Genomic DNA, 12,836 nt, shown 5'->3' on the forward strand with positions numbered 1-12,836 from the left:
TCCTGCTGAGAGCAGTTAGAAAGGAATAACCAAGCTGCTTACCTTGAGTGGTTTCTGGAGGGCACATTTGCTTACCTCAAGTGGTTTCTGAACGTCCAAAAGCATCTATCCATGAGAAGTGATTCAGCCAAACACATTAAGTCCAGGGACTACCAAAAATCCCCAGCGTCTGAGACAACCTGAAACCCAAATATGCACTCCTGCCTTCACACAACTTCTCAGTCCCTTCTTAGAAGAGTTGGGGGCAGAGGGGGGGGGGGTGCGCAGAAATCTGTTAAACAAACATTTCAGCAACTGCCCATTCTCCAACAGAGAGGATGATTTTCTCATTTTCTTCCTGCTCTGCTACCCAACCTGCAGGAAGGCCTCTGCAAAATTGACCATGTGAAAAGCACCGGTTCCTCCCCCTTGTCTGTATTTCACCCACTTCTGGAAAAGGCTATTACTAATTTTTACTTTAGCAAGGAGTGTTTGATAATCTGATGGTGGGGAGGGGCAGAAAGGGGGAATAGACAAGTCTTTACCACTAGGCAGCAACAGGCCCTTGTTAACAAACTGGCCCTCAGCCTATGGTAGCCTTGTCCCTACTTTTCAATGATAAAAAGCTGACCAGTCTAGGAAAGATTCCCCCCTACACACACTCCTTTCTCTATAGGTGACTCCTCCCACTATTTTGTGATGTGATGTCTCCCACAGGTCGCTGCTAGCAGACAGGTAGTTAGCCATGTTATTCTGAAGTCAGGCAGATGGCAAGATAGAGCTGTGCCTTATAGAGCGGGGCTGTCAAACTCACATGGGGTCCTCCTGGGCCACATCAAGACCCCAGGGCTCCTTGTGGGTCAGATCGATCCTGTGGTTCAAGGTCTGCTGCACTGGCCACCACAAGAGCAGTGCATTTAAGGAAGCAAGTTCAGACAGCAGCAATTCAAGCTCATCTCCAACAGCCATGTCCAGCAGAGCAAAAAGGCCCCAAATTCTACAGCAGGTTATGGCTTCCAACTTCCAGTGGCCTACCAATAGCTGAGCTGGCCAGAAAGAGATGCCCAACAGGGCTTGTTTGACACCCCTGCTACAGACCAACTTATCAGAGATGCATAAGCTTTCATGATTAAGAGTTCACTTCATTACAAGCTACAAAGAGACATGCATAGAGCAGGCTATCAAATAGAAAGCTGTTCGAATACCAAGACAAGGAAGGGGAGGAGCAAACAAGTAATAAACACAGAAGTACATAAAGGTCCAGGTAATGGGGTAAGAATTCACAGTCCCTGTTTAGACCATACTTAACACAAACCAGTCTGTACATGGCTCTTGTTCTGCAGTTTCGAATTCAAAGTTGGCTTTTAAAGTTCCACTGTTTAAAAATAGCTACTCTCAGATCAGTGATGGAACATCCAGGAAAGTTTTCTGCCACACTTTGTGGGATGGTTTGTTTTTTTTTTAACTTGATGTCAGGTTGGCGTCCCTTCATTCTTTTACATAAGGATTGTCCTGTCCATCCAATGTAGACAACAGAGGGACATTGTAAGCAGGTGAGAACACTATACAATGTCGGTAGAGTTGCAGGGAAATTAAAAACAGACTTTATATAATCCATGTTATTTGGTCGAGTGAGGATGTGATCTGTGTTGAGGGGGCACAGCTTGCATCTGGGTCTGTTGCGAGTCCTGGTGCCTCAGTGAAAATAGGAATTAAGTAGCCTATTGCTTGAGAAATGACACTTGATACTGGGGGGCTGGTCTGTTTGCTCCCCATGGCTACCATGAGATGGCCATTTTCCAGAAGAGGGTGGTGATTGCTAACGTGTCTAAAATATTCTAGTTGCGGGAATATGGGTGACAACCAGAGGGATTCTGTTGTCCTCATCTCAGAGCTGTCATTGTAGCAGGTTGGAACGGGGTCCAAATCTGGCTGTGTTGACTGGAGTGGATATGATTTAGGCATTGTATTGTAAACATGTAAGAAGCCCTGTTCTAGATCCTCAAGGTGTGCATCCTAGTCAGTGGGATCAGAGCAGATTCAGCTACAACATAGAGCCTGGCTGTACATAATGGATCTAGTGGTATGCTTAGGCTGAAAGCTGTTTGTGTGCAGGTAGCTGTGGCAGTCTGTAGGTTTCTGATACAATGCGATGCTAACCCGGCCATTGCAAATTTTCACCATGGTATGTAGAAAATGAATTTGTTGGGTGGAGTATTCCAGAGTCAGTTTCATGGAGGACTGGACCTTGGTGGAATTTCTAGGGAGATTCCTTCCCATATGTCCATACAATGGGGATCTCACTGATGCATTTTGAGTAGACCACAGAGATGAGGGCAGCAAAGGAGGCATGAAATTTTAATTCTGTTGTAAATACACTGGCATAGGGGGGTGGGGGCATATGCATGTCCATGGCAGTGCCATTTGTCTGTAGGTACAGGGAATCCCCAAACCTGAAATACAGTTGTGTGTGAAGACAAAGTGGAAGAGTGTGTTGGAAACAAGCAGCACCACTGCCAGGAATACTGTTCTGTATGGCTCGTGATCCATCCTCATAGGGGAGGCTAGCGTATAGAGATGCGACTTCCATGACAGCCAACATATTTGCTAGATGCACGTCAATGGAGCCTAGTTTCTTTAAAAATTCTGTTATAGCTTTCATCATTAGCAGGAAGGATATCTGAATGGGAGGTGCAGAGAACACAAAAAAGGAGGGAGAAGGAAGAACAGAATAGAAAAAGCCGTTTTAAAATATTCAAAATCCCACCCTTCTCCTGCAAAGGGCCTGTCACACCACTGCAGAGTCCAGATGAAGATTCCTTGTCATCAGAATTCTTTAGCTGGATTTGTTTTTTTAAATGCTAGGGTTCCTGTACATATACACCACACCTACAGTAAGTAGTTACCAACACAGAATCATAGGATTAGACAGGACTCTTAAGGGTCATTTAATCCAACCCCCTGTACAGATGCAGGATTTACTAATTCCAAATATACGCTTATATAGCTTCCTCTTAATCTCCAATGAAAGAGATTCCACAACTGCTTTCTTTACACTAACCCACCCAAATTGTAACATGTGTCTAGACTTTAATATTTAGGTGCAACATACCACAGACATACAAATTAATATAATTTTACTCTCGAGTCTCATTCTCTTCAAGCAAAAAGCAGCATTTAGGAAGGCATTTACAATTTTTAGCACAGGTATATATTAACATTTCCAAAGTGTTTTAACATTCTATAAAGCATGTCCGGTGCTTCACATTCTTCTCCTATTCCAAAAATCACTCATAGCATTTTGCTCTAAATCTTCTTCATGCCATCAGGCTGCTACTATAAGTTATGGCATTGTTGCTGCAAAAAGGAATGATCGAGCAGTTTGAGCCTCAGGTACAAAAATCAGTTCAACATAATCTAATGTGTGAAGCAAATGCAACCCATTAAAATAATCTGACCATAGGTTTGTGGAAGAAAAAAATCCTTCAAGTCCCCTTCATAATTCACATATATTTAAAGTACAGTAAATCTAAATTTGAAACAATTTATTTTACTGTCTACCAGTGAAGATTAAGGGGGGGAGAAGCGAGGAGTTTGGAGTGGAAAGAAACACCTTAATTAAAAAATTTCAAATGCATTTCTCTGGGCTTAACCAATTATAGAAACAGATTAATCTAGTTTTGTGGATAAGTGAATTAAATTTATTTCGAATTAAACCAACATTACCATCCATTTATACTTCATGCTTTTCCCAATCCATCCGCTACCAGAGGCGGGCAATTACTTTGGGCAGAGGGCCGCTTGCTGAGTTTTGGCAAGCCGAGGACCACATTACAGGCAGCCAGGGGCAGATAAATATTAATTTTCTAAAATTTTTAGGGGCCCTGCAGGCCAGATAGAATGGCCTGGTGGGCCGCATGCGGCCCAGGAGCCACATTTTGCCCACCCCTGCCCTACCCTTTGTATCCTCTCATCCTCAACCATCATACCTTTGGGAAGATGAATACCTCAGATTGTCACAAGTCATTTGCAAATGAGGTTAGTGCTATCAAGTCAATGGATGGTGCTGTAGTTACAGAAGTCTGTAAAGCAATAATTAATACAATTCACTCGCAGGTTTGAAAATAATCTAATGTCTCTAACACAACCTCTTTAGTTGGATTTTCTAAATTGTATGATGGCCATTGATGATAGAATGATTGCACCTGTTATCTTCCCTTCCCCAAAACATAGGTGGCTATGGTAATCACAGTGGGTACACTACTGTTTTCAGACCCTGGTCGACTACTGATTTGCTGTTTCACTGGCACTGTTTCAACTGCAGTTGCGGAGCATGGTATGCACCACACACCCTTTTTTGAGGACAAGGGGGTGAAACATCAAGCATTTATTAATTTATGTAGCATAACAAAAAATTCTTCCGAGTCCCATAAGCACAGTTACAAATGCAAACTGTACCTTGCAAGTAATTCAAACAAACACAACCATTTTAAACTAATAGAAAATGTAAACATTGCATGAATTATACATGTTTTGATGGATACTTGTATAATCCGTTACAAAATTTTCATACCAAATTTTCTGTGCGCTCACAAAAAATGTAAACTTGAAGTCATGAGAAAACACCATGCTAGTCATTTTTAAAAGGGTCCTTCCATAAATTACTTTTATTTCTCATTAAATGAGCAGAGAGTCATTACCATATTAATAACAGATATGTTTATTATTACATATCCATCAGTGCGGCTTTCAATACCACTTGAAACATGCAAATCGTCCTGAGGACGAATCAGTTTTCCAGTGCTTATTTAATACACAACTGCAAAGCCATTATAAATTACTGAGGAGGTATTTGGTTAAAAAATAAAATAAAAATAAAACCATACTGCTCATACCATGAATGTATTCCTGCTACAAAGCAAGTGTTTGACGGCACTTATACTGTAATTCCTGAATTATCAGTGGAGTTTTTAAAGGGCCATATGTGTACTATTTTGTTGCTGTGTTGCATATTTTTGCCTACATTTTCTGCAGACCTCTTGCTTTTTAAATGAGAAATCTTTCTTTGTAACAGGAGTTTTCATTCAAAGATTATATTCAATTTAGGAAATGCATCTAGCATCTACAATACTTTAACCAATTAAAGTTCAGTAAAAACCACTGATGCATAATAAATTGTTGAGATTCTACACTTATCGACATGGCAATAATACAATTATCTCAAATTAAGGCACTAAAAGGACAACGCAACACCCATTAAAAGTGTTCTATGAATAATTTACATTTCAAACAGTGCATACATTTCTTAAATGTTTGTTAACTTAATATATGTTATCACTTAAAATTGTAAAGGCAATACATTACACAATTATAGAAATGAATGTACCCCAAAATATGCTTCCAAACTTGGTTTTTTTGTACTGTTAGTTTCTAATACTAAAATAATTCAGTATGGCTTGGCAAAAATGCATAGATTAAATGCAATTATCTGTTACCCTCCCCACCCGCCCTTTACAAACTTGCTGAATCAGTATTTTATAAAGCATAATGCAAAATATTTAACACTTTGATCTGTTCCATTATGGGCGATTAGCATTAAGGCTGTTAAGAACTCCGCAGTGAAGGCACTGAAGTTCAAGTGATTATACAGCTTCATTTTTAAACTTGATATGCAGTCTTTGAAAGCACAACTTTTGAGTCAAAGAAATTTCAGTCCATCTCATTTTGAGATATTTTTCTTCTCTACTCAAGTTTATGTGCTCATTTTGATATAAATATCCCCTCCACAGGGTATAGTTCTTTTTTTTGTTGTTGTTGATACAAGGAAAGCAGACTGCATTTTATTATGATTGATAGGCATTTTTAGAAATCCAAAAAGGCAGCACCTTTTTCATACACCTAGCTAAGCTTTATTTGCTTTAACTTGCATTACATAGTAATAATTAATCTAATCTATCTTTAGGCAAACCCGCAATAAAACACCCTCAGCGTGCTTTTTGTGCCGAAGCAAGGAGACAGTAACAGCAATCTTAACCCTGAAGCCTGTGATAGTTGTGTTGAAAGGAACAAACAGCCTCTCTGCACTGCTTGGTGTGTTTAAAAGAGTCCTGTTTTTCAGACTGCATTCCATGAAGTTTCATTAAGTACTGTACAGGTGGTTAGCTGAAATTAAGAAAAAATACAATTAATGAAAAAATTGCATTAGATGCCTCTAATTAATGTTAACTGAAGAGATAACATGAATAAATAAGTACTTGTATTCCAAATAGCAACATTTAATAACTTAAATATGTCTTATTATAATGCTATAAGCCCACTTAATCATTTGAAAAGTAAAAATGCATATAATTTGATATAAAATTAAAAGTGAAAATTTTCTGATAATTTTAGTATGTGAAAACTAATTTCCATCACCATAAATTAAGTTAAGTGGTTATGAACAAGTGTCAGGCATTTCTATAACGTTTCAAAATCATACTGAGATGAAATACAAGGTCAATACTACGTTAATGCAGTAGAACTAGCAACTTTGGAATTTGCAAGCTCCAATTCCACGTTAATTAGAAGAAAAGAATATCACAAGACATATAAAAGTACTGAATTTAAACTACCAAAATGAACAGTGAACTTTGTCTGACATAACATAAAGCAGATGTGGGCAATTATTTTGAGCAGAGGGCTGCTTACCCAGTTTTGGTAGGCTGTCGAGGGCTGCATGGGTAGCCCCGCCCCTTGATAGGTGCCCCGCCCCTGGTCACCATCTTGGGACCAATGTCCCAATGTCTTGGGACCAATGTCCCTGGGCCAGCACCGGTGGGGCCCAAAGCGGGGCCCAGGCTGGCAGGGGATTGTGGAGCCGGCCTGGGCTGCACCAGCAGGGAGGGGGGAGCTGACCCAGCTCCACAGAGCCCCTGTCGGCTGGGACCCCGCACTTCTGCCACCCTGCTCTGGACCCGGGACACCGGTGCGGGCCCTATGCTCCCACAGGCTCCCTGCCTGCTCATACCCAGTGCCCCCCAGCACAGGTGGGGGGGCAGCGCACAGCCCTAACCCCCTGCTCGCCAGCAGGGAAGAAGCTGGTGCTGAGCGTGGGGAAAAGTGACCCCTCACCTGCCCCACACCCGGTGCCCCATGCTGCAGGTGCTCTCAGCCTGCATGGGGCTGTCCAGAGCGCAGGCAGCCCCATGCAGGCTTCAAACAGCTGCAGCGCAGGGCACTGGGCGCAGGTGGGGAGGGGCCGCTTCCCCCCTACCCCGTGCTCCTTCCCTGCCTAGGGTCCCCATCCCCCCCCACCACTTACCTGAGCTTCCCATGCTGGGGCAGCCACGTGCTCCCAGCCCAGAAACCCAAACAGGGGCTTCCAGCCGGGGAACGGGGCCGGGTGCACCGCACTGTTGTTGGAGCCTGCTGGGCTTCCCCTGGGTCCTACTGCCCTTGGTTCCTGTCATTTTTGAGCATCCCAAGCAGTGTCATTTTTGGCAGGAACCAAGGGCAGAGAAATATTAATTTTCCAAATTTTTTTAGGGACCCCGCGAGCTACATCTGGCCCGCAGTCTGTGTTTTGCTCACCCCTGACATAAAGCCTATTTGCTGTACTAACTTTTATACTAACTTGATTAATCTTCCACACTTCCCTGCCAATTATAAACTAGATCGGTCAAATAAATACAAAAACAGATTCTACAGCAACCCTGCAGATAAAATACTCTGTAAAAACAGAAGGCATTATAAAAGCAAGACAACTTCAGGTCTCGAAACAGCACTACTACAGATAGTAAAGTCATCATGTAGTCCTAGTTTTTATTTAAAAGTAATAAATAGATTAAATGAGAAGTACTAAGTGAATTTATTTATAGAGTTACTCTTAGATCCCTATCTACACATTACACTTAAGAAGTGATTAAACTTCTTCGCAACTCAGCAACTTGTTCAATCCATTAAAGGTGTAATAAAACAAGGAACATGATAAAACAAAAAATGTGGAATAACTTTATTGCTTGTTCTTATCACACCATTAATTGAACAAGTGGCCACAGTGACTGGAAGCCCCATCAGCTGACACTGCTCCCAGCCCCATCAGCCCCAGGGTCCAGAGCCACAGGAGCTTGCTACTTGCTGGTGAAGGGGGGAGACTAGGATTGCAATCCCAGCCTGGCAATAGGGCATGCTTGCATCTAATGCTGTCCCACAACCATGTGTCCGGCCATACGTGTGAGGCCCTTACTAGGCCTGATACAACACAGTGAAAAATTGGTGGAAACTTCAGCGGAGCTAGATTAGACCACACAAAAACATCTATTCACATGTCTAAATTTACAGAATTGAAAAAAATGCTTTATCTATCAAAGCATTTAAAGTGCTTGAAGGCCTGACTCGGCATCCACTAGGGAAACAAGATGGCTTTAGAGGGATGTGCTTGCATGTTTAGAAGTTAAGCACGTGTTCCTGTGTGTTACAAAACTACAGCATGGTGGTGTTTCATCCCCTACAATTCAGTTGTACTACACTAATATCTTTTAAGAACATAGCAATTATCAGATACCAGGTAAACACTAAGAGTACTATCATCTTTCCTCATCCTTTCCTCTACAGCTCAAAGTGAACAACAATTTTGTTTTTGGAGGGGCAAAGGGGAAGGGGGAGGAGAAAAGAGGGAGAACAGGGAACAGATAAGATTATTTTTGGAGTCTTAATATGCTCTTGGCCTCAAAAATCATATGGAAGCAAGTTCTACCAAGTAAAAAAGAAAAACAAAACAAAGAACAACTCCCCCCAAGTGTGTCATTTTTCAATTCCAGCTGATGGTTCTGTATGCCTGTAGCAATTCTGTCACCCGTTCCCCTGGACACTTCTAGTAGTCTCACTATATAAGAGCATCCCAAGCAGTGGTTCTGCCCTATAAACATTTTCCCTCCCACAATATGCACTCAGCATTTATAGCATGTGGCAGTTAAAACAGAGTGTGTTTTAATTAATAGTGATTAAATAAAATAAATCCATATTAATCTTATGACGCAAGGAACTGAAATTTCTACGGACAGCTTTCTCTGCTGACCCTAAATACACCTTCACTTCAGGATTCAAGAACAGGGTCTGGAGGGAATATGTTGACATTAAAGGTTTAATGCCCATTAGCCTGGAAGATTCTGTATTAATAGAAATCCAGATCCTAAATTGTTAGCATACATATATAAAAACTATTTCTGAACAGCAGTAGCAGGAAGACTAGTATTAGAGGAGCTAGAAGAGGTTTTGGGCAGAAGCTCTGAAATAAAGCAGAGACCGACAAAAAGAAAAAATATTTTAGAAAACTATCTATAGGGGTAATACTTTTTTCCCCTAATACTAATGAAGTCCCATGTTCAGGGATGGAAGAGAATGACTCTGGAATTGCTTACTACTGTCATGTGACAATCACCAGTTGGTTAAAAGGGAAGGTTACTCACCAGTAACTGGAGTTCTCTGAATGGGTAATCTCCCCCACAGATCCACACTCCTTTGACCTATTGAAATGTAGAAATGAATATTTCAAGAAAAATTTCAGATGCACCAAGTGCTGAGCGTTTAAATAAGGTGGTGGTTTAAGGAAAGTAAAATTGTCTGCCCACGCTAGCTAAAGCCAGGACACAGGTCAAAATCTATGAGTGAGTAAGATTAAAACTGCATGAGGAGAAGAAGTGCATTTCTTCCTATGATTTTCAAGTGTCTGAATGAAAAATTTCTGTCTCTCTGAAGTAACCTGAAAAGATGCCTAGGAAAATTTAAGATCTTGAGATGAAGAAGAATCTTAGAAGCCAAATAACTAATTTAAAAGGATGCAGGAACCGAGTGAAAAAACAAAATCTGTCTGTTCTTCCAACAAGAAGGTTGACAGCTATGAAAGACTTGAATACCAGAGCTGTTTTGCCTAATATGGCACTATTCTAGGGTTTTCTCTCTCTTTTATGTTAAAAAAAAAAAAAAAGCCTTGAAAAAGTAGAACCAAAAGTGAGACACAAAATAAGCAGAAGACAATAAGAGAGCCCATGAGGAGGCACTGGATTTCTATAACCAAAGAATATACAACATGAAGGCCACTTTGAATAATTTGCCATAACTGAAAGTAAGTTACATTACTAAATTGTTAAAAATAATCAAATAGTAACAGTGGACAGAAGCCCCTGCAACCAGAAGAGGAAAGTAGGGCATACTTGAGATGGAGTTCAAGCAGCCTCTAAGACTGAAATAAAAAAACAATACTAAAAATATGAAAATAAAATAAAAAAGTACTTACTAGTTTTACAAAAGCACAAAAGGAAACTGACACTGTGCAAGGAATACTGCAAAACAGAAAAGCAGCAATGTTCTAGCACAGTAATTGTCACAATAGGAATTGTGATATTCTAGTCATTTTGTATTTCAAATGATTATCCACAGTAGTAAAAACATCAGCTTTAGAATAAAGCCTGTTTGCATACACATAGTTATTAAATAATTCCTTTTCTCCTTTCAAGAGAAGACAAGAACACATTCCAAAGATTAAAAAAAAGAAAAAGAAAGCCTTCCTTTTAGTAATAGCCTTCTTCGCATTTAAGAATGGGAGATCTCCATTACAAATGCTACAAAAAATAGACAAAAAAAGGACAAAACCACAGATGTGAATTCTCCAAAACTCATTATATAAAAGGATTGCTTCAAGTGAAAGAATTAAGTCAGACACTGGCAACCTACAGCCCACAGGACAGACCTGGTCCCGGAATAGACCGGATACAACTTGTGGCAGCTCAGGAAATCTACAACATGCTTTAACCAGAGCAGCAGAGGAGACCTCTACCTGTCTTTTTCCATCTATTCACTCCACAGCATCTGCTGTGTGTTGGAAGATGTGGAGATTTGAGGTCTGCAACTGGAAGGCTGCTGCTTGCAACTCGGTGTGTTGATAAAAGGTTGTTAAGCCCTGCACTCATTCTAAAAGCAACATACCAGTTTAGAAAGAACTTTTGCCTAAGTGACTGGGAGAGCAAGAGTTTTGTGTTACAGTACCTCAGAAGAATCGTAATTACAAGGTAATGCAATGAATATTGCCAATTAGTCTAAGCAACTGAATGCAGTATGAGGACTCTGCTACTGCTCCTTATGAAGAGAAGAATTAGAAGTTGCCAGAAGGGGAATATTTCATAGTAGTTGGAAGAGTCCTAAAGGCCTGATTCAAAACCCACCGAAACCAAAACAAGTCCTGTTAGTGATGTATACGGGTTTTGGATGCATACCCAGCACCTTATTGTGGAACGGGTAAGAGGCAGAAGGCCTGGGTTGCCCTGAAGGAAGCATGCTGGCTGGACCAGCTGGAATGATCTTGTGCAAAAGTCTAGAGCTGAAGCACTTGCAGGTTTTACCAAGCATGTACTCAGGGCATATTTAGGATCTGGTGGGGACAACAGTGACGACCTTTTGTGGTACCTCTCAGAAGTAGCCATAAAGTGAAACCAAGTTACTAAGGCAATTTGACTTCTGATTTTTTTCAATTTTGATACACTATACTTTCCAATTTTGATACACTAATTACAGGATGAGCCAGAGCAACCTCTCCTATGATGAAGGAAAAGCTTGACAGTTCAGGCTATGCCTCGCTCAAGCAATCAGTGCTGGGACACATCACCAGAGAAATGAAACCATATGCAGAAACCGTCTATAAGAAACATATACAGAACAGCTGTGGAAGATGAAGCTGTCAGGCGACAGCCTTGCAGACTCTGTAGCCAGCAGGATCCGCAGCCTTGCTACCTTAATCAGAAATGACCTGCCATACACTATCAAGGGACATAACACTTCCCAAAGTGCAACAGAACAGGACACTGTCCAGGTCAATGACAATTTTCGGCAGTATATACAAGCCATCCCCTGCCACGTTCTCAATCACATCCCCACCTACTTACAATCACATTACCTTACATGCAGGTGACTTCAATTGTCAACATCAAGATTCAGGGTACCCTATCAGCAGTAGTAATGGGGACAATCTTTGTCTCTAGGTAAGCCTGAACAATATATCCCTTGTATATGACCCAAAGGACTATGTAGCTTCCACTCTGGATGCTGGAACATTCAGACAAACCCAGATCTTGCCTGGTGAAAGGGCAACTCAAGTAAAACACCAATAAGAAAAAAAAAAAACTTGACAAGTTTTCATCATCTCAGCACAGACCCTCACTCACTAGCATTGACAATGATTTTTCAGCCCACACTATCCAAACCAGCTCCAAGATGGAACTTTTGGAAAGCAGATTGGCAGAAATACCAGAGGCAGACCAATGAGAGTGCAAACTCATTAAAGCAGTGCTTCTCGAACTATCCAATGTGGCGGACCGGCATTTTTTTTTTCCAGTGGACAAGGGACCGGTGCCCGGTTCAGCCGGTGGCAGCAACTGCGTGCAACAGTGCTACACAAATGCATGACCGGCTGTCTCTCTCTCTTTCCTCACCTCACACGACGTGACGTCACCTGGAGTGCTGGAACGTACAAACTGTGGCGCTATGACACATCAATGTTATGCTTCTGAAAATATATTTCTTTCTTTCCTGGCAACTCACTGCGGACCGGCAACCGGTGGCTCGCGGACTGGCACTGGTCTGCAAACCACCACTTTGAGAAGCGCTGCGTTAAAGTATCCATCACAAACCAACACTGATCAAGGCTACAATATACCTACATACTGCCTAATTGAAATAGTCAAACTCTGTGAACCTAGAGACTATAGAAGACACCGTGTGCCATGCTGGGACAAGCAGTGCGAACAGCTCCTTAACATCAACAACACAATGACCCTACAACTGTAAAAAGAATTACAAAACAGCTGGCTACCACACTGCACAATATC

The 12,836-nt window shown here is 41.3% G+C and overlaps 1 protein-coding gene across 2 annotated transcripts in view; it reads right to left on the reverse strand.

Annotated features, from left to right (window-relative positions):
* Positions 1-4,683: 4,683 nt before the first annotated feature.
* Positions 4,684-12,836, reverse strand: part of ROCK1 (Rho associated coiled-coil containing protein kinase 1) — a 135,140-nt gene continuing 126,987 nt past the window's right edge. The window contains exons 33-34 of one of the 2 annotated variants that reach the window (XM_006027929.3): positions 9,426-9,482; positions 4,684-6,141 (exon numbers count right to left, since the gene is read on the reverse strand). In XM_006027929.3, the coding sequence (XP_006027991.1) occupies positions 6,138-6,141; positions 9,426-9,482 (61 nt within the window). In that variant the 3' untranslated portion in view covers positions 4,684-6,137. The remainder of the gene's footprint in view (positions 6,142-9,425; positions 9,483-12,836) is intronic. The other variant, XM_006027930.3, reaches the window with a different exon arrangement.

Source organism: Alligator sinensis, unplaced genomic scaffold, assembly GCF_000455745.1.
Source record: "Alligator sinensis unplaced genomic scaffold, ASM45574v1 scaffold677_1, whole genome shotgun sequence".
Lineage (NCBI taxonomy): Eukaryota > Metazoa > Chordata > Crocodylia > Alligatoridae > Alligator > Alligator sinensis.